The sequence below is a fragment of the Haliotis rubra genome, unplaced genomic scaffold (genome assembly GCF_003918875.1).
Source record: "Haliotis rubra isolate DU_JTF1 unplaced genomic scaffold, ASM391887v1 Scf1236, whole genome shotgun sequence".
In the NCBI taxonomy this organism is placed as follows: domain Eukaryota; kingdom Metazoa; phylum Mollusca; class Gastropoda; order Lepetellida; family Haliotidae; genus Haliotis; species Haliotis rubra.
The window spans coordinates 98,121-120,827 of record NW_025765155.1 but is presented as its reverse complement, the minus strand read 5'-3'; the positions used below and the strand labels follow the sequence as shown (position 1 = coordinate 120,827).

The window sequence follows — 22,707 nt, the reverse complement described above, 5'->3', positions numbered from 1 at the left end:
TATGCAACGACTGTTAAAACTGCGAGGCGCGACAATGTGACTACGCGTTGTCGTGCTTTGAATATTTTTTTATTCTACTAAAGGCCGACAATGGGTCAACGCGACACATTTTTACCTAGATTTGGTTACTTTTGAAATTTTGTTTGTTGTGGTAAGGGAGACAACGCGATAATGACTCTTCTAGGGTTCCGTAAGATAGACACTCGGTGATGCAGCTGGTCTTCAAGAGATGATGACATTATCTGGGGCGAGATTTGATGAATTGCATTTTGGGCGGTTAAACTCAAATGCACTCATCCAAATTTTATTTTGCTGTTGGTTTGAAAGGAATTCCACTCATACTAAGTTCAATCTAATATTTATATGTCGAATTCGTCCAGCGCAGTCGTATTACGCATGAGAATATTAATTTAATTTGTTAATGCAGAATAGGACGTACATATTTCTACTAAGTTCTGTATGCACGTAAATATGCCATCATCAGTATTAAAGAGCTATAAGGCAGCATTTTACTCTACCACAAATGTGGTTCAGATTTATCTCGACTGAACCAGATCACATCGGCATTGTCGATTGCTTGTCATGTATTGCACGTGCATGTTCATTAATGTTAATAGTCGTTGTCCCCCACATGGTAGCCTTGCTCCAAGGTTGTATTAATGAAGTCGAGGACAAAAGGACCCCAGTCTGTTATAAATCATTTTTTTTAGAAACTATCATTTAAACTATTAATATTTACCCTACAGACTTGTGCTCTTAGGACCTCAGTCTGTTATTTACTATTTTTTAGAAATTATCATTTAAACTATTATTTTTTGCCTGAGAGACTTATGCAAGTCTGCCTGTCCCCCGTGATATTGCTGAAATATTGCTAAAAACGGCGTAAAACTAAACTCGCTCACTCACTCTGTTTCATGACATCATCCAAATTCATCCAGTATCAGTCTGACATGGGAAGAAACAACGTGTTCCTCATGTTAATCACATTAGCCTAATGTTGAAAGCATTTGCTCGTCGCGCCGAAGACCGGGTTCGCTTCCCCACATGAGTACAATGTGTCAAGCCCATTTCTGGTGTCCCCCGCCATAGTATTGCTGGAATATTGCTAAAAGTGGCATAAACCCATACTCACTCTCTTACCCTATCCGTAGTGAACAAGACGTAGCATTAGCTGCTACCGTCCATACCCGTGAAGATCCGGGTTCGAATATTGATCTTCAGTAAGCCATGCTTGTCGTAAGAGGCGACTAACGGGACCGGGTGATCAGGCTTACTGACTTGTTTGACACATGTCATCGGTTCCCATTTGCGCAGATCGTTGCTTATGCTGTTGATCACTGGATTGTTTGGTCCAGACTCGATTATTTACAGACCGCCGCCATATAGCTGGAATATTGCTGAGTGCGGCGTAAAACTAAACTCACTCACTCTTACCCTACCCGTAGTGAACAAGACGTAGAATTAGCTACTACCGTCCATTGTTTGAATGTCCTTGTACTTCTCATTTCCTCCTGGTTCTAAAACACGTCCTGTTTCATACATACATGTACATGTATATCACATCCGTTCCTTCCTTCGCATCATCATCCGCTCCAGTTATATAATTATTTGTTTTGCTATTTATACTTTTTGATACTGTAAATGTACAACCTACATTGCATACACCTACACAACAGGCCACTAATCAGTTATTCAGGTGCCAATCGAAGGTACACTGTTGGACAAAATAAAGTGTCCCGTGAAGATCCGGGTTAGAATTGGTCTTCAGTAACCCATGCTTGTCGTGAGAGGCGACTAACGGGATCGGGTGGTCAGGCTCGCTGACTTGGTTGACACATGTCATCGTATCCTAATTGCGTAGATCGATGCTCATGTTGTTGATCACTGGTTTGTCTGGTCGAGACTCGGTTGCTTACAGACCGCAGCCATATAGATGGAATATTGCTGAGTGCAGTGTAAAACTAAACTCACTCACTCACAGCGGAGTGAAATCATTCACTCACTCAATACCCGCTTCAGTCCCCATACTGTTCAGGATCGCAGTCGATCCACTTTGAGTGGGGCGGTATTGTAGCCAAGTGATTAAAGCGCTCGTTCGTCACGCCGAAGAAACGGGTTCGATTCGCAACATGGGTACAATGTGTGAAGCCCATTTTGGTGCCCTACGCAGTGATATTGCTGGAATGCCCTTAAAGGCAGGGTAAAACTAAACTCAATCACACCCACTTATTCTGACTGAAGTGACAATAATCTTGGATACATTCTACCCTCCTGTGTCAGTTGCATATCGAATTCTGTTATCACAACCCACCTCGGAATTCGTTGAGGTGACGCCAATTTGTCAAATATAGCTCGGCCAGGCTATCTTGTGTTATCACTTCATCTTTGGACATAGATAACTATGGTCTTGTGATGACAAGTCACCGAGTCGAAGTTCAGTCTCAACAACCTTAAAAGGCCGGGCTGCACTCTGCTCGCCCTCTTATTCTCTTTGCTGTTGTCGCATATACTTCTCTCCTCACAACTAATCAACATGGACGCTCTTCTCGGCAAATGGCAGGTTATCAAGGAGGAGACTGTTGGCATGGAGGAGTTCCTCAAGGCTGCAGGTAGGGATATACTGCTTGTCTTACAAATTTCACAAAATACAATCAAAATATTTTTCGATAAATTATTTTGTATATGAGTGAGTAAGTTTAAATGCACTTTGAAAAGTTTTTCTCTTGCATCACCTTGACCTGGAAACAATCAGATCAAATCATCAAATCAGGAACTCACGATCCTGCACGACAAAGGGACGCAACTCTGCATAGTGAGTTGAAACGCTTTGGACTGCGGAGTGAATTTCAACTCTGAAAACACACACACGAAAGCTGTCAAGTTTACTTGTCTTTTAGGTCATCATTTTTTTAAACGTTGTCTAATGAACCTGTTATTAAAAAAATACATCTCCATTATTGTTTGAAGTGAAGCATGTTTAGGTCGCACATAGTCGCTCTCTTCGCTGCGATGTAACTAGCCTGTCAAGGATCATGACATGCGCAGTCGCCGTTAAAAGCCTCGTTTCCATGCCATCAGTTGCCGCCATGTTGGGGGCGTTATGCGGCTTGTTCGGCTTGTTTGCATTTATTTGAGTGTGTTTAATAGTAGGACAGATATTTTTAAATTATTTTAAAATTTTTTTTTTAAAGCCTTAATATTAATTTAAATCGACCGATGATGGACAACCTGTAAAAACAAGGATAGTGATCGTTCGCAGTCATTCATCGTTACTGTGGTATTAATGCATTGACTCTATTCAAAACCATTTCTGATGATAATACGGCCAGGTCCATCTTGCTCGATTCCGCAATCAGCGTGATAATATTTAAGGGAAAAAAACGTAACTGTACAATGTTTTTTCATCTTATTTTTGTTTTACGCCGCACTCAGCAATATTCCAGCTATATGGCGGCGGTCTGTAAATAATCGGGTCTGGAAAGACGTTCCAGTGATCAACAGCATGAGCATCGATCTACGCAAGTGGGATACTATAACATGTGTCAACCAAGTCAGCGAGCCTGACCACCCGATCCCGTTAGTCGCCTTTTACGACAAGCATGGGTTACGGAAGATCAATTCTAACGGATCTTCACCGGTCCATGTTTTTGCATGAACATTGAGGGTCGCGTCGATGATGATGGCGGTGTTGTATTCCAGGTCTGCCCCAGGACGTGGTCGACCTCTACACCAAACTGGACTACACAGTGTCCACTGAAAAGGAGGGGGACGGCTACAAGACCCACATCGTCATGGAGGGGGTCGGGGAGCAGGACTACACGTGGAAGTTCGGTGAAGAGTTCGAATACGCCGCCATTGATGGCACAAAACCCAGGGTACGTCAACCGACCGAAGGTCTGGCCTAACGTGAGTGAGTGAGTTTAGTTTTACGCCGCACTCAGCAATATTTCAGCTATATGGCGGGCCTGACAAATATAATGAGTGATTAAAGAATGACAACCTCAGATCACTGACGAATTCAATACATTTTCTGCTCAATTTTGAAACCACCCGGGCTAAATATTTTTCGTAAAACCCCCCACCTTTTTACTAATTCTGGAGAACCGTTTGGCAAGACGTATTCACATTTATTAAGAAATTAAAGATATCTTCAATTGCTTTAAAGATCTCTGTATTTTATATGGTGATAATTATATTGTTTCCATAATATCGATAAATAATTGAAGATATCTTTAATTGATTTCTGATATATAAAGTAGAATTACAGATATCGTAAAATGTTACTGAGATATCAACACGATTTTTTGTGATATCTCCAAATGTGTTTAAGATATCAATACAATTACGATCACAATATACATAACTGTGTTAGAAATGAATTCAAGATTTCTTAAATACAATTCAAGACATATCTGTTTTCATTCAAAATATCTTTACAACAAATTAAGATAACAGTATTTCTTAGTAATTGTGAAAACGGCTTGCTATAGAACCATGTTCCTCAAATGTATAAAAACAGCGGCTGTGTTTTCGATTCCGAATACGGGATTCTGTCTCATGATTTTGGGTTACTAGCCTGGGTTGGTGTTTTGGGCAAAATGGTACAAGCTAACGACCCGCCTCACTCTCCTTTAGGTTTCCTCTTAAACTCTACCCTAATCGGCGTTAAACCCAACCTGCCAGTGCCTCAGAGCTAAATCCGGGTTAGAATTGGTCTTCAGTAACCCATGCTTGTCGTAAGAGGCGACTATCAGGATCAGGTGGTCAGGCTCGCTGACTCTGTTGACCATGTCATTGTATCCCAATTGCGTAGATCGATGCTCATGCTGTTGATCACTGGATTGTCTGGTCCAGACTCGATTATTTACAGACCGCCGCCATACAGCTGGAATATTGCTGAGTGCGGCGTAAAATAACAAACCAACCTTGATGTGTGAGAAGGTGTAGCAAACAAGGGTAAGGGCAGCTTCTTCCTGAGTGTGCAAGTGCATCACGGCGTTGCATCCCAGAACAGATTTCACACATAACCATATAGGGAATCGGACTCGGATCCCTTGTTTTTCAAGGCTACCTTTAGTCCCGTTTTGTACGTTTTGGTTTAAGGACATATTTGTCACCTACTTTGGGAGACAACATCTTCTGTACTTTGGTTTACGTCATTTCACTCAGCCGGTTGTGATATGTTGCGTGGCTATTTCAGCTGGCCATTACGAAAGGAGAGAATGACACTATCGTTGAGAGCTACAAGCTGGCGGACGTCAACAGGGAGTGGACTGTAACCCGCAGCATGGATGGAGATAAGATGGTGGCGGTAAGTCATACGTACACCATTCATGTAAAGTCAGACCCCGTTAATCCGAACAGTACAGATGGAAGCTGTCGTCCTGATTCCCCACACGTAGTGAGGTTGAAGCTGAAGTATCATAATAATAATTCTGTAAAATATATGGTACTTTGAATTGCAAGTGAAATCTCGCAGTATGGGAAATGATAATTATTTTTTTGCTATTTATACTTTTTACTGATACAACCTACATTGCATACACCTACACAACAGGCCACTAATCAGTTATTCAGGTGCCAATCGAAGGTACACTGTTGGACAAAATAAAGTGACCCGTGAAGATCCGGGTTAGAATTGGTCTTCAGTAACCCATGCTTGTCGTAAGAGGCGACTAACGGCATCGGGTGGTCAGGCTCGCTGACTTGGTTGACACATGTCATCGTATCCCAATTGCGTAGATCGATGCTTATGCTGTTGATCACTGGATTGTCTGGTCCAGACTCGATTATTTACAGACCGTCGCCATATAGCTGGAATATTTCTGAGTGCAGCGTAAAACTAAACTCACTCACTCACTCTTACTCACTCAAGAAATAAATTTTCAATAAAACAAGATGATCGCCAGTTCTCTGGTAAGATCCTTGATCTTTAGTAGCGCCATCTGTATCTGTTAATCTTCTAGGACACAAAACCCTTTTTGTTTGATATATACCGCCGTATCTTTAAGAATCAGGCACGTAACGCTCAGTTTGGCGCCATATTGACGATAATTTCACTTGGACTATGTCGTAAAATCACCCCGATTGACGGCAGTTCGAGTTGCTCAGTAAACACACAGCCATGCAAGCAGCCGATATTAACGTGTGTCCTTTATTAATGACCGGTTTCATTTTTGCAGGTTACAGCCAGCAAGAATGGACAGATGACACAGAAGCTGAGGAAAGTTTAAATTGGCCAACGCGATGACTGTTAATATTTTGAAGTTATATTGTCTCAGCCAATCAAAGCTTTCGGTTCAACTGTAGTGCTCTTCCGGTTACTTGACGCTGGGGATATTGGCGTCAAGTGGAAATACGACGTCACGTCCTCACGTGGCTCGGTCTGTCAATACAAAGATCTGTTAGTACTAAGCGCGGCTTCTCCAATGGTACCTGCCGTGTGTCGAATGAGATTCATCCATTGAGGTGAAAACTTTTGTAAATATAGTCCGTCTACACGTAATACTTCCAAAATAAACTTATATTAACTCATACGATCTGATGTGTCTATATTATGATTATAAACATTATTATTGCACCTGTACAGCATGGAGGGATGTACTCAAAGTTCGTGCCATTACTACTGCCGTCAACGGTTCTTTGTGCATCACAATTTCAGCTCCCTGTGGAGTACAGAGTCTCATCCTACCGGGTACCCATTCTCTGCTGATGAAACAAAGGCAATTTTCGAAAGGAAACTTGTCAAGCGATAGTTCCTTTGTAAAATGCGTTTTACAGGATCGAAACGTAATGGGTCTCCTGTGTCAAACTTTCCGAGCCTACTCTCCTACCCACTTCTCTCGGACGCCACTGTTGCTTTACTCTGCCTCGTACGTAACTTGTGCGGTTTGTACAGCACCGTGTGTCGCAGCGTAAAGTGTTATCTCTTTAATAGCAGAAACCCCTCGCACCTTGACATGAAGAGTGAGCCGAGAAACACCATATATGGGATTCACACATTTACTCGGGACTCGAATTTGAGCCAAAATATCCGCCGTCCTCACTTGAATATTATACGTCATAACAGTGTCTACCACTGTGACACAGCTACCTCCTGTTAGAGGGTGAGTGAGTAAGGTTTTACGCCACTCTTAGCAATATTCCAGCCAAGTTTGCTTCACGTATTGTACCCATGATGGGAATCGAACCCGGATCTCCGGCGTGACGAGCTGACACTTTGACCACTGAACTAACTCACCCTGTTGGAGAGGACAGCATCATAAAGTTATTTGAGTGAGTGAGTGAGTTTAGTTTTCCATCGCTTTTAGAAATATTCCAGCAATATCACGGCGGGGGGATACCAGAAATGGGCTTCACACATTGTACCCATGTGGGGACTCGAACCCGGGTCTTCAGCATGACGAGCGGACGCTTTAACCACTAGGTTACCCCACCGCCCCAATATAGAGTTATGTGTTTGCCGTTGGTTTGAAAATGGCTGTATTGGATGTAGGTTCGTATCATCGTTTCTGTTTTTGAAATCGAGGGTCTGTGCTTTTTTCACCTTTTTTTCATCGTTAGTCAATCATCCAAGCAAGAATTTATTTATTCGGTCAATCATCTCACCCACCATCACAAACAGACAGACAGACAGACAGACAGACAGACAGACAGACATTGGTTAAAGCGTCCCATACTGAAAACCCGGGTTGGATTCCCACATGAGCACAATTTCTGGTGTCCCCCGTCGTGATATTGCTGGAATATCGCTAAAAGGGGCGTAAAACCATACTCACTCACTCAAATACAACGTCAATGAAAATCCTTGAGTGAGTTTATTTTTTGTGATTAAATCGGTATTCCCCACAACCTACCAACGGTTATGCAATAGCGTATGTTTCTATTCAATGAATCTGTTCACAATGAACGACGATAGCTGCATGTTGAACTGAAGTATCCAGTCTGTCGAAGAGACTCGTGAAAACATTGAAGAGTAATTTCAGTTCTTTCTCCTCCATTAATGCATTTGAAAGAAGTTTGAGAGTTTTCCATGTGAATCCATTTAAGTAAACTAGTGTCACATGAGATCATCGTGGCTTGCAAGCATTCCCAAAAGCCGAATATGTTTGTTTGTGTGATATAATTCTATAACTGGAAACCCCGCCGAGGTCTGGTATCACTTACATATACACGCATGAGCTCGTGGCATCAGAATCTGGGTTGAACAGTAGTCGGGGATTCCTGACATTCTTCAAACTGGTCCATTAAAGAGTTCGAGGGAATACGAAACGGCAAGTGCAGCTGATGTTTTAACTTGTAACGTTATCAACAGGCAATAGGGGAAGCTTTCAAAGGGCCTATTCTTTGTGGCATCTGTGTCATGTCACTTATGATTTACACGTGCCCCCTTCATTGGATAGTGTATCAAGACTAAAGTGGCAACCGCCATTAACAAGTGTCTAATGTTATCGACTGGTATCGACTTTTATCACTTGTAGTGCATGTGTCAGATCGTCTGGGTCACATTCTAGCATGTCGTGAAACGCCCAGTTTTAACACTGTTTGGCTTCATTTATACGATTGTTATAATTTGGGGGTCTAATTCGGTTGTTAGTGGTTTTTTAGTGAGTGAGTGAGTTTAGTTTTACGTCGCACTCAGCAACATTCCAGATATATGGCATAATGCATAATTATCATCTGTCTAGACCCGATGATCCAGTGATCAACAGCATGAGCATCGATCTGCGCAATTGTAAACCGATCACATATGTGTCAACCAAGCCAGCGAGCCTGACCATCCGATCCCGTTAGTCGCCTCTTAATACAAGCATGGGTTACTGAAGATTCATTCTAACCCAGATCTTCACGGGTCGAAAAGCCTTGATTCATTTCAAGCCACGAAAAAAGTAGTTGTTCACTTTCTTTTGTCCGACACTGAGCCATCGATTGACCCCTGAACAACTGATTAGTGGCCTGTTGTGTAGGCGTATGCAAGGTAGGTTGTACATTTAACAGAATCCAAAGGTAAATAGTAAATCAAATAATGATGAACCTGGGATCCGATCCATAAAGCGTTCTTTACGTTACAACCTGTTGTTGTAGATCATTGGAGGGGCGGTGGGGTAGTCTAGTGGTTAAAGCGTTGGCTCGTCACGCCGAAGACCCGGGGTTCGAATCCCCACATGGGTACAATGAGTGAAGCCCATTTCTGGTGTCCCCCGCCGTGATATTGCTGGAATATTGCTAAAAGCGGCGTAAAACCAAACTCAGTCAGTCAGTCATGCATTGGCTGACGAATGTCGTAGCGTTACTAACGTTTTGTGCACGGATCGGGACCCTGGAGCGGATGAGGATAAGGAGGAATGAACGGATGTGATATATTTATGAAACAGGACGTAATATAGAACCATGAAGAAATGAGAAATTCAAGGAAATTTAAACAATTTGTGGAAAACCCATTTCTGGTGTTCCCCGCCGTGACATTATTGGAATATTGCTAAGGTGGCGCAAAACCATACTCACTCACTCATGGCCGGATAAATATTGAGGTAGATAAATAAAGTCAACACATGAAAATTGGACATTCCCAAATGTTTAGAAACAACAAGTACTGGGCTGCAAACAGTCTGCAAAATAATGACATACAACACAAGGGTGATATCCGTATACAATATCATCTGTTTCTTGTTTCTTTCAGTTTAACCACCATGAAACATTGATTTATACATTTCGTTTCTATATTAACATGTAGGAGACAATAAAACACTCAGTTCATACAGAAAAGTGACACAAATTACAATGTTTATTCAAACGGTGGAGTCAGCGTGCATGAAACCACGGCATTGATCTCCAAACCAAGGCATGAACATTCCTGTTGCTTGGTTACAACACAGGAAACTGATAAGCCAGCGCCATCTGTGTTCCCACGTACACGCCAGATTAACAGCCAATGGTAAGGATCATATCAAAGTCACATTTTTCATGTGTATTTTGGTATTTTGCCACATTGAAGAAATCTTGCAGGTGTCAGTTCAAAAGTGCATTAGTTTGTTAATTTAGTTATTAAATTGGCGTTTCAAGCTTAAAGGTACACAGCCTTTTATTCTTTGATAAGAGTGCGAGTGAATGCTATTTTACGTCGTCAGTGTTATTAAGATCATGTGTGTTATATTGGGCTAACTTCCATACACAAGATGTATGCTCAAAGCGCCAATATTAATGATACATCAATGGATAAGTGTGCACTACAACCCAAGCTGCCTATGGAGGGCTGGAAGGGTAACAGTCACATGAGCATCCCGCCGGGTACCCATTTTCTGCGTGGAGGACAGGGGCAATTTCGAATTTACGCGTGTAAGGTGAGACCACAGTTGTTCCTTTGTGGGGCAGGACTGAAGTCATGCAAACTATCAGGTGTCAGGCTGCCCACCTGGTCAACCATGTAATGATTCGTAACTCTGACCTGTGACCAGCGCTCTTTACATTGTTCAAAGCGGCAATAAACCCAACTCACTCACCCACTGACTACCTGTATCTGCGAGGGAGTGTGTTTTGTGTACTCACGGAATGGATTTTAGTTTACAAAGATCCTACCAATATTCATATTACGGTAGCAATACAGCGTGTTTATTTAATGTGGGTCGAAAGTTTCAAATGACTAGGTTGTTGGGGTTTGTTTGTTTGGTGAACGGCGACCCCTGCCGGGATGCCGACAGACAAAGGATCATGCATACTCGGAATGAATGTCGGAATCAAACCTGTTGTCTTCAGGAACATGCGTCGAAACACGTGTCTTTACCTTCAAACAATCAGTATCCTTGTAGTTTGTCATCTGAGGCGCTGTAAGCAGGGTTGCGTCCCTTGACTGTGCCAGAAACCCATGATGGTGTCTTCAAATCTCATATTCACCCTGGGGGCGGTGGAGTAGCCTAGTGGTAAAAGCGTTCGCTCGTCACGCCGAAGCCCCGGGTTCGATTCCCCGTCAGCATTATTATGTGTGAAGCCCATCGGCTAACTCGAAGTAGTTACGAAGGTCCTTTAATTTCGACACATCCGTTCTTGTCTTTAATCGTATTCAAAGTTCGATACAAAATGGTGATAAATCGAATGTTCGATACAACGGGGTTTGACTGTACATACATGTTGTTTGCGGCGGTGGGGTAGCCTAGTGGTTAACGCGTTCACTCGTCACAATGTGTGAAGCCCATTTCTGGTGTCCTCCGCCGTGATATTGCTGGAACATTGCTAAACTCACTCACTCAAATTCACCCTGTTTATATTTCTAGGATTGTCCAAGGCGTCGTAGTTCGATGCAGAGTCATGCCTCAGTTGCGTACTCCAGAACACGAGGGTGGGTTCAGATCCCGGCTGGACAGGATTGTCTACTTGCTTCGGGATCTCCTCCCGCTTCAACCTGACACGACATGATATATCACAACTCAGTCTAGGTCAGCCTGTACATACCCACCATCTAAGCTTTCATCTGAGCGGAGGGGCGGTGGGGTAGCCTAGTGGTTAAGGCGATCGCTCGTCACGCCAAAACACAGGTTCGATTCCCCACATGGGCAGAAAGTGTGAAGCCCATTACTGGTGTCAGATGTACATATAACTCCAGTGATGTGAATAGTTCCGTGTTGAACAAGGCAACAACCAGGTTTAATATAGCTCTTACACAGTTCTCGAGTATTCCAGTAAAGGTGACCGCCTCCGTGGTGTAGTGGTTAGAGCGTCCGCCCGGAAAGCGGAAGGACGCTGGTTCGATCCCCGACCGCGTCATACCAAAATACGTTAAAACATGGTACTTGTTGGTCCATGCCTGGCGCTCGGCATTAATGGGACTGGTCGGCTCGGAGTCAGTATAATGTGTCTGAGTTGGGTATTCATGCTTCACTGCGGCATGGTATCTCAGTGGGCTAGCACTATAAAACCAGCTTCAGTCTGGGCTAGTACAAGCAGCTTCACATACACAAACATGCACGTCGTCATATGAGCGAAATATTCTCAAGCACGACGTTAAACCCAATTTCACCTCACCTCACCTTTAGTAAAGGTAGGCAGCATTATCCACTCAGAACTATATGCGATTTTCTCGAAAATGCAACCGGTCAGAACAAAAATAAGCCAAGGGAGGCAACTCTGGAGCTATATCAAAAAGGCGTCCCGCTAAAAATACAATTGCCATTGAACATATGATGTGAAATGTGACCCACAACCAACACTCAAAACTCCAGACATTGTGACCTAATAACAACTATCACTTAATCAATGATATTACAAATTACAAAAAACACACTATCGTAACACTATACAATCACACAGTTTTAAAGGATATTAAAATTTTCTATCCGATCGTGTAAATTCAAGTGCAAAAACATGTGTTGTCCGAAATTTGAATTTCTCCGCTTTTTATTGTACATCGTTAAAAGTACTCTGCGATGATTGTTTTCATTTGGCACCTTTCCGGAAAGTGAGCGAACAAAAAACTGCATGATATCTCAACGGTTGCACGGCCGCAAAGTCCACTTTTCAGAGCTTACGTAAACAAACCTCGAGATAAAGGGATTAAACAATGCCCTCTCAAACAATTGATTCTTATCGTTAAGTGCAATATTTGACCTAACAAACTAGTATGCTCGCGTCAAGGAGGTCTTGCAAGTACAACGGCGTGTAGTGGCGTCCTCGCTGCCGAACACAAATATGCACTCAAGTAGTACACATTATACCCATCATCTGTGGTATATTATACATGCTCGATGAAGATAACAGTTAGTCACTTCATAGGGATTCATTTCGAGGGTTGTGTAACACAGATTAACGAGATACCATTCCTCTTAACTCTCAGATGAGGAAACGCGAGACAACTGAGGGATATGTCTGTCATTCCGTTCCAGAAATTATACTCATATATCCCGAAAACCATTCCTGGTGATCCATAAATATTCAAATATATTCATTGCAGATGTGGAATGAAATCACTACCAGACCTCATTACTTTGGAGTAGGTTAAGAGTTGGTACGTTGATGCCGACAGCGTTGGTAAGTTGATGCTGACGCCGCCGTATGTTGTATGTATTGGGTAGGGGTGATCACCCTTACCGCCAAGCGTGTGTTAACATCCTGGTTAAGTGAGTGAGCGTTTATTTTCACCCCACTTTTAGCAATATTCCAGCAATATCACGGCGGGGGACACCAGAAATGGGCTTCACGCAATGTGCCCATGTGGGGAATCGAACCCGGGTCCTCGTGACGAGCGAACGCTTTAACCACTAGGCTACCCCACCGCCCCACTGGTTAAGTAGGGTCTCAGAGGGTGGAATGGTGATCAACTCGGGAATGCCCGAGACACTTATAGGGCACGCAACATTTGAAAATAAATGGCATTCCTTCCTGAATGTTTCCGGGTAAACAATAATAGTCTAGCACTAATACAATCAACTCTGCTTAAAGGATAGATTTGTTTCGTGGATGTGGGAAGGATTTGTCGCTTTTATTTGCTGAATTTCTACCTAGCATGAACATATTTCTTTAAACGTGTCGTTTTTTTCTCAATTCCAAATTAGCCATCTGTTAATGACATGACATGAATACCACTGGTTGTTGACATGACTACCACTGGTTGTTGACATGAATACCACTGGTTGTTGACATGACTACCACTAGTTGTTGACATGAATACAACTAGTTGTTGACATCAATACCACTGGTTGTTGACATCAATACCACTGGTTGTTGACATGAATACCACTGGTTGTTGACATGACTACCACTAGTTGTTGACATGAATACAACTAGTTGTTGACATGAATACCACTGGTTGTTGACATGAATACCACTATTTGTTGACATGAATACCACTGGTTGTTGACATGCATACCACAGGTTGTTGACATGAATACCACTGGTTGTTGACGTGACCACATTGGTTGTTGACATGAATACCATTGGTTGTTGACATGAATACCACTGGTTGTTGACATGCATACCACAGGTTGTTGACATGAATACAACTGGTTGTTGATATGACTACCACTGGTTGTCGACATGAATACCACTGGTTGTTGACATGAATACCACTATTTGTTAACATGAATACCAATATTTGTTGACATGAATACCACTGGTTGTTGACATGAATACCACTATTTGTTGACATGCATACCACTGGTTGTTGACATGAATACCACTGGTTGTTGACATGAATACCACTGGTTGTTGACATGAATACCACTAGTTGTTGTCATGAATACCACTGGTTGTTGACATTAATATCATTGGTTGTTGACATGAATACCACTGGTTGTTGACATGAATACCACTGGCTGTTGACATGAATACCACTGGTTGTTGACATGAATACCACTGGTTATTGACATGAATACCACTGGTTGTTGACATGACTACCACTGGTTGTTGACACGAATACAGCTGGTTGTTGACATGACTACCATTGGTTATTGACATGAATACCACCGGTTGTTGACATGAATACCACTGGTTACTGACATGAATACCTCTGGTTAATGACACGAATACAGCTGGTTTTGACATGAATACCACTTGTTGTTGACATGAATACCACTGGTTGTTGACATGAACACCACTGGTTGTTGACATGACTACCACTAGTTGTTAACATGAATACAATTAGTTGTTGACATGAGCACCAATGGTTGTTGACATGAATACCACTGGTTGTTGAGATGAATACCACTGGTTGTTGACATGAATACCACTGGTTGTTGACATGACTACCACTGGTTGTTGATATGAATACCACTGGTTATTGATATGGATACCTCTGGTTGTTGACAAGAATACCATTTGTTGTTGACATGAATACCACTGGTTGTTGACATGCATAGCACTGGTTGTTGACATGAATACCACTGGTTGTTGACATGACTACCACTAGTTGTTGACATGAATACAACTAGTTGTTGACATGAATACCACTGGTTGTTGACATGGATACCACTGGTTGTTAACATGAATACCACTAGTTGTTGACATGAATACCACTGGTTGTTAACATGAATACCACTGGTTGTTGACATGAATACCACTGGTTGTTGACATGAATACCACTGGTTGTTGACATGAATACCACTGGTTAATTACATTAATTCCACTGGTTTCTCTGCGCCAGGTCCAGTTATACGTGGACAAGTATGTTGAAATCGCTGATATCGAATTACCTGCATAACTATAGTGAATATGTGAGTGAGTGATGTTTTACGCCGGCGTTGAGATATAATAAAAGGGAAGTGGGGAGGTGGGCAGCTGAACTTTGGCCCCGTTAGAATAAGCTTTAATCAATAGGACACCCCGTGCAACATAGATACGTGGGTGAACGACTGCTGTTTTAGGCCGCATATATGAAGCTTTACGCAACACCACTGGTTCATCGCAACAACTATCTGCAGACACCTTGATTCACAAATACGAAATATCGAAATGGCCATGAATAAATGAAGAATCGTCGTATAATATACAACAGTCTTTTCTGATTTCAACTCTTCGGGGAATATTGATAGACCGATGTCACCCCATTCTGACAGGGCTACTTACCCGGAAACCTTTGGGCAACCCGGGATTAGAACTGATTCCAGCAATCTATGCAGCTCGTGGAGTGAGTGAGTGATAGTGAGGTTTTAGCAATATTCCAGCAATGTTACGGCAGGGGATACAAGAAATGGGCTTCACACATTGTACCCATGTGGGGAATCGAACCCGTGATTTCGGCGTGACGAGCGAAGGCTATAACCTTTAGGCTACCTCACCACTCCTGCAGCTCGTAGAGGGTGACTGTTTGGGTCGGGTGATGGGTCATGGCGATTTACCACGACGGCGTTGATCATTGTTCATGATATCAATCTCTCGACTGTGTGTAGATTCGATTATTTCCAAGTTGGAATATTGCTGAGTGCGGCTTTAAAATAATAAATAAGGGTAAGTGAGCGAGTGAGCGAGTGAGTGAGTATAGTATTACGCCGCTTTTAGCAATATTCCAGCAACATCACGGCGGCGGACAACAGAAATGGGCTTCACACATTGTACCCGTGTGGGGAATCGAACCCGGGTCTTCGGTGTGACGAGCGAACGCTTTAACCACTAGGATATTCTCCACCCGACCCACCCCCTCAGTATTACATTATACAATGACTTGTAAGTCAAAACACGTTTTAAAATATATACGTTGTTTTTAAAAAAGATAACCACACCAGGTGTGTACTTTCTTTTATACGTCAGTTTAGATTGTGTTTCCGACTATGCATTGCCAGGTGCTATTTCTTCAACTCTCAGACAGCCCAGGAACCTACTTTCCCTGACATGAAAAGAGGTTATTGAAATTTTGCCAAATTGGATACTTTCAATTTCCGCATGCCGAGCTTAGGATTCCATCTGTACGGGGAGCGAGTCATCGCATCCGGGTTCCTGGCTCTCCTCTTCATCCTTTCACAAGTCTGTGGGTTAGCATCATGTTGGTATTTACCGCGTGGTGATGCCTGAGACGCACCTTACACAATACTCCTCTCTTGTACTTTATAGAATAACGTACAGTGTTTGATCCGTTTCATATTCTAGAAAAAAGGAACAGTGGGCTGGGCTTAAGGTTAAAACGTTCACTTCCTAGAGAGCAATTCCGGTTTCGAATCCCGGGTACAGTGCGGAATCCCATTCATGTCCCTCGACTGATATTGCTGGAATAATGTCACAGCGGCGTAAACTATATGTAGCCGCTAAAAATATTATCAAATTTCGCATTGCACTTGAGGAAAGCCCCCACACATGAAATGGGGCAGTGGGGTAGCCTAGTAGTTAAAGCGTTCTCTCGTCACGATGAAGATATGGGTTCGATTCCCCAGATGGGTAGAACGTATTAAGCCTATTACTGGTGTCCCGCCGTTATATTGCTAAATGCGGCGTAGAACCAAACTCATTCACTCACACATGAAGCTGACGTGTCGTCACTTAACTGGAATACTGTTTGAAGCAGCGTTAAATTAAGTGAGTGAGTGAGTTTAGTTTTACGCCGCACTCAGCAATATTCCAACTATATGGCGGCGGTCTGTAAATAATCGAGTCAGGACCAGACAATCCAGTGATCAACAGCATGGGAACCGATGCTGTGTTAATTTATACCCGACTCACTGATATAATTATACAAGTATAACATGCTAGTTTCTTATGGATATACATGTATAAGGATGACCGTTTTAAGCAACGAGATTGCAGCGAAAGCCAACTTTGCTAAATAACGTGTTTAAAACGAATAATGTAATTTGAATTTTTATGTAAAGAATCTAAACTTCACAAGTATTTCTTACTTAATGATTTAAGCAGTTGTGATTAATGCATTGAACTGAATTCAGCCTTTGAATTTGAAGGTGAAATCACAGCAAACTGAGGGCCAAACGAAAGTAATTTGCTATTTATTTGTAAAAAACATTGAAAGTGTTGTCAACTAGATCATCATTCATTCGTGCAACAGTTTGTATCGCAGTCTATGTAAACTTAGGCTCAGTATTATTTGTTACACTGCTATACTGAGTCTCGCTTCAGCTAACCTTTTGGACTTTGGACGACTTTGGACGAACAATGTTCGTAAAGTATCGTTTAGGTTTGTTATCTTTAATGATTAATGAGGGTAGAAAAACCTCTGTCCAGAAAGAACGTCGATATTGTCCTTTATGTAACGTTGGAATAGAAAATGAAATTCATTTTACCCTGATATGTCCTTGTTATCACGAATTAAGACAGAAATATATACCGCACCATCTTCTTGCAAAGCAGCCCCATTATGCATATATATCTTTGTTACAAACCAATAATGAAAATATTCTTGCTCAATTGTCCTTATATATAAAATATGCATTAGCTAAAAGAGATCTTCTTATAAAGCGAATTGTATACCCTTAAATATATATGTAAATATCCAGAATATTCCTTTATCACTGTAACTCTCATGTATATGGGCCGGAGGCCTTTCATACAATAAACATCTTTTGACTTTGACTTGACTTTGACTGACCAATCAGAACACAGCTTACCAAATCGCGAAAGTTAACATTCACACATACCGTTTGAACCTTTACCTAAAAACTCGAACGATTCTGAATGCTATTTTCCGCACGATCGCTTCTGAGTGATACACGCAATGAGTAAACAGTCGCTGAAAATAGCGTTTTTGTTAATATTCAAGGATGTCATCTTGCGAAAATGGCAAATAGTAACCATGTCATTAGAAACCCTTAAGCATATATACTGCAGGTCAAATATCTGTCAAAAAATCGAAAAAAAACGTTTTGTAAGTCCCGGCGAACCCTAACAAGTAGTCGTTGTCTGATTGGTTAAATCCGTTCAGCCGTCTCACGTTTGATTGGACGGTCATAAGTCGCTCAAAGGTTAGCTGACGCGACCTTCCACAAGGTTTTGTTAGACTCAGTATAGCAGTGTAACGAATAAAACTGAGCCTAAGTTTACTTAGACTGGTTTGTACCGTACACTGTAGCGGGGTAATTTTAAGTAAAAATAGCTTGGTTACATAAAGTCTGGATTGAGAATTTAATATTCAACCAATCTTACGAACCTATAACGTTTGAAATGTACATTGTGCTAAAAAGGAAAAGTATAATGTATACGATACCTACTAGCAGTTGTGTAGCATGCAAAATTATTTTGATAAATCAAATTTATTTATATGTTAACAATTTAAACACCTAGACGTATTTTTGACTGCTGACTTTGTGCCAGGACAATATGATTCTTGGAAATAATATCGGTAACTTGAGGAAATGAACTGAGGGGTATAGTTTCTTTTGTGGCTCAGTATAAGTGTTTCCGAGATCGATGATGTAGAGAGAGGCTAAAGTGGTTTTGTCTAATGCAATTTTAAATCCACAGATACGTTTGATTCATTGTGCCAATTACGTGGAAACTCGAACCCTCCCGTCCACCAAGAGATGGTTTGAGGAAATGAACTGAGGGGTATAGTTTCTTTTGTGGCTCAGTATAGGTGTTTCAGAGATCGATGATGTAGAGAGAGGCTAAAGTGGTTTTGTCTAATGCAATTTTAAATCCACAGATACGTTTGATTCATTGTGCCAATTACGTGGAAACTCGAACCCTCCCGTCCACCAAGAGATGGTTTAATTGTATGTAATGTGGAGGGAACTATTGCACGCGCTGTGGAGGAGCCAAGAAGGAGAGTGCAAGGAGCGGACAGACCGTTAGTTGTGGTATGCCAAATAGTATACGTATTAACAACAATAACAGAAACATCCCTTTCCTACACGTCATTCGCCATTCATTCATTTGGTTCACCCCGTCCATTCATAATTTTGCCAGCGAACCTGACCACCCGATCCCGTTATTCGCCTTTTACGACAAGTATGGGTTATTGAAGACCAGTTTTAACCCGGATCCAGGTTTAAACAATCTGACTCTCTGCCTGCATCCTGAGACGATGGCACGTGGTACGCCGACGATTTCGTTCAATCAGTTAAGTAACATGTGTTTCCGATTCCCCGCTCGGGTTCTCTCCGCTTATACCGTTAGCAGCGTTACACCGAGGGCAGCAATAGATTAGCGATACTGCATGAAGTTACGCCAGATCCTGTTGCAAATAGTTCCTGTAACATTACGGTCGTGTTTGAAGACAGATTATTCTGTGTTATTTTAACAGAAAAAGATACAGCAAAAATTCGTCACATTTCAAGACAAAAGCAAACGGAAACAATAGGTAGTTCACGACCGTCACCTTAGTAATTAAATAGTCACATTTCTTATATTTTATGATTATGATTTATGCTCTAAAGACAGTCGCTCCATCCTCTAGACTTCGGAAGCGGTTTGAATGTTAAGAGAATCAATAATATAAAAGTTGAATGAATGAATGAATGACAATTTATTTGTATAGCGCCTAATATCCAGGTTATACAATGCTCAGTGGCGCTTTACAGAAAAATTACACAATGATTAAAAAACAAACAGTGATGATTTTGCACTTTTCAGTTCAGCTGGAAGTTCATTCCACAACGCTGGGCTGCAACTGTAAAACACCTTTCCCCCAGTTCAGTGGTGGTTCTTGGGATGGCAAGATCATTCAAAGCACTGATGGATCGAAGAGTTCTGTTTGAAGTTTTGTACGAAATTAGGCATCATAGATACTCAGGAGCAGTGGGATTATTCAGGACTGAATATGTAAGAGAAAGCAGCTTATAGGTGACTCGTTGCTGTACAGGAAGCCAATGTAGCTCCCGCAGGATTGGTGTGATTTCACAGTGCTTCCTGGAAGCCGTGATGAGACGAGCAGAGCCGTTCTGTAGATGCTGTAGGAGTTTGATGTTTGAGCTTGATGTTCCATAAAGCAGCGAGTTACAGTAATCAAGGCGGGATGGGATACTAGCTTGCACAAGAGTTTTCAGACAATCCACAGTCAGATATTTCTTGATGTTGCTGATATTGTAGAGACAGAAAGAGACAGAACGACAGAGGGATCTCACGTGGGGTTGAAAAGATAAGGATGGATCAAACATCACACCGAGATTCCGCATAGCTGAGCTGGAACTGACAGAGCTGTTGCCAATGGTTATGCTGAGGGGTCGGACTTTCAGTCGTTGTGAGCCAATAATCATGAATTCGGGTTTTTCGTCATTCATTTTTCACACAATTGGACTTAACTCAGGAGCGATACAGGTCTCTAGCTGGGTTTTCCGGTCACTTACAGTCCGTTTGAGTCAGAAACGGTCCGATGAATTGCAAATTTTATCATTGTACAAAATTGCCACAGAATATAAATAGTACACATGTTTATCATTTACTAATACCCAACAGCTTTCTGATATTTGAAAATTTTCCGGACTCCACCAAAAAGTTGTTTAAGAAACTATCATCATTGAAAACGCAAAAGTTGTTATCTGTCGCGGCGGGGTGAAACCGCAGAAACGTAACAGCCAGTCATGGCGGGGGACATCTCAAAATCTATTCCGGGAGACCTGTCGGTTCCTCGTCTGTCGTAGTGTCATAGTCACGACTTACAGGGATGACAAGTGGTGCCACAGTTGCCTGTTGTAAGCCATCCCGAGACCAGTAACCTTGTTCAATGACGTTAGCTACCTTGTTGACACAGTTTTGCCAAGTTTCAGTCGTGATTTTGTTAAGGGATTCCTTAACCAAAACCTCTACGTCACGTAATCTAAAAGTTGTGTTTGATCTGGCAACATCTCCTTTGACAATACCCCATATCATTTCAATGGGGTTAAGGTCACAGTGATAGGGTGAAAGTCCCAGAATATCGTGACCCTTACTTTTTATGTAACTGTCAACTTTGTAGAAAGGTTCACCTTTGTGGGTTTTGATGATCTCATATAGCTGAGGCTTTGTTGCCTTTGAAGGCCGTACGATCTGAAATTTGTCGAGCCATGATATCATATCACCTTTTCGACTGTTCGATGTCGGGGCTTTACTGTCGGGGTCCTGCACGCTGTGGTATGGGGCATTGTCCATTACGATAAAAGACTTCTCTGATAGAGCTGGTACCAACTTGTTTTTAACCCAATCGAGGAAAACCGCACCATTCATCTCGGAATGGTGGTCTCTGTTATCTGTGGACTTTGCCATGAATACCAAGTCGCAGCCTGGGAGAAGGCCTTTGCTGGAGCAACCAGCATGGAGAATGATTAGTCTCTCTCCTTTCCCTAGAGGTAGCTTTCTACGTGATCCCTTATAAACCCCATCGGGTACCCACTGACTGCTGGCAGTGTGCGAGGCATTGACCCAGGTCTCGTCCAAGTACACTGGCTCGAACCCTTCCTCGCGCTTCTTCTTTATAACCCTGAGAAAATATTTCTCAAGCGATTGATATCAGGGCGTTCACAGAGTACTGACCTATTCTCCCCCGAAATATTCTTATAACGATACCGGAAAGCGTGTAAGAGTCGCCAGAGTGTGTACTTTGATACTCTGAGGTTGTGTTCTTGCTTCAAATGCTTTTATAAATTTTCAGCGACATGTATTTGTTTTCAGAATAGAGCTTGTTGATAGACTGCCTTACAAGGTTCTTTTGAAAGTTGTCCAAATGTTTTAATTTGTGTGATTTTGACACGACCCCTACATGCTTCGCATCACCCTCACAATGTTTGTGTTCCAGAACATTTGTCAGTACCCTTGCTGATACTCCTAAAGCTTTTGCTGCCCGCTTACGGAATTTATTAATGGCATAAAAGGGTTTGCCCCTTTCGGCTTCAGCACGGAAAAAATCGTACACTTTAACCCTCAACTGTTTCACGTCAGCATTCAACTTCATTTTTCATCAGGCATGTGTATCCCTTGCACGACGAGATAGTGGCTGTTCCGTTTCTGCGGTTTCACCCCGCCACGACAGATAACAACTTTTGCGTTTTCAATGATGATAGTTTCTTAAACAACTTTTTTTGGTGGAGTCCGGAAAATGTTCAAATATAAGAAAGCTGTTGGGTATTAGTAAATGATAAACATGTGTACTATTTATATTTATGTGGCAATTTTGTACAATGATAAAATTTGCAATTCATCGGACCGTTTCTGACTCAAACGGACTGTAATTGGGATGCTTTTGCACTGATGTCATCTGCATAAGTTTTGAAGGGAATAGAATGGCTCCTGATGACGTTACCGAGGGGAAGTGTGTACACAGTAAACAACATGGGTCCCAGAACCGAGCCTTGCGGGACACCGAATTGCATC

The 22,707-nt window shown here is 42.1% G+C and overlaps 1 protein-coding gene across 1 annotated transcript; it reads left to right on the top strand.

Moving 5' to 3' along the window:
• Positions 1 to 2,452: 2,452 nt before the first annotated feature.
• LOC124266173 (fatty acid-binding protein, liver-like) lies at positions 2,453 to 6,534 on the top strand. Its single transcript, XM_046700976.1, has 4 exons — positions 2,453 to 2,609; positions 3,700 to 3,875; positions 5,201 to 5,311; positions 6,183 to 6,534. The coding sequence occupies exons 1-4, from the start codon at positions 2,534 to 2,536 to the stop codon at positions 6,231 to 6,233; spliced, it is 414 nt and encodes a 137-aa protein (XP_046556932.1). The 5' UTR covers positions 2,453 to 2,533; the 3' UTR covers positions 6,234 to 6,534.
• The last annotated feature ends 16,173 nt before the right edge of the window (positions 6,535 to 22,707 follow it).

Bases quoted from the DNA above. Each gene is read 5' to 3' on its own strand.
- LOC124266173 (XM_046700976.1), top strand. From the start codon at position 2,534: ATGGACGCTCTTCTCGGCAAATGGCAGGTTATCAAGGAGGAGACTGTT. The intron at 2,610-3,699 runs GTAGGGATATAC...GTTGTATTCCAG, and splicing joins GGAGTTCCTCAAGGCTGCAG to GTCTGCCCCAGGACGTGGTC. The intron at 3,876-5,200 runs GTACGTCAACCG...TGGCTATTTCAG, and splicing joins TTGATGGCACAAAACCCAGG to CTGGCCATTACGAAAGGAGA.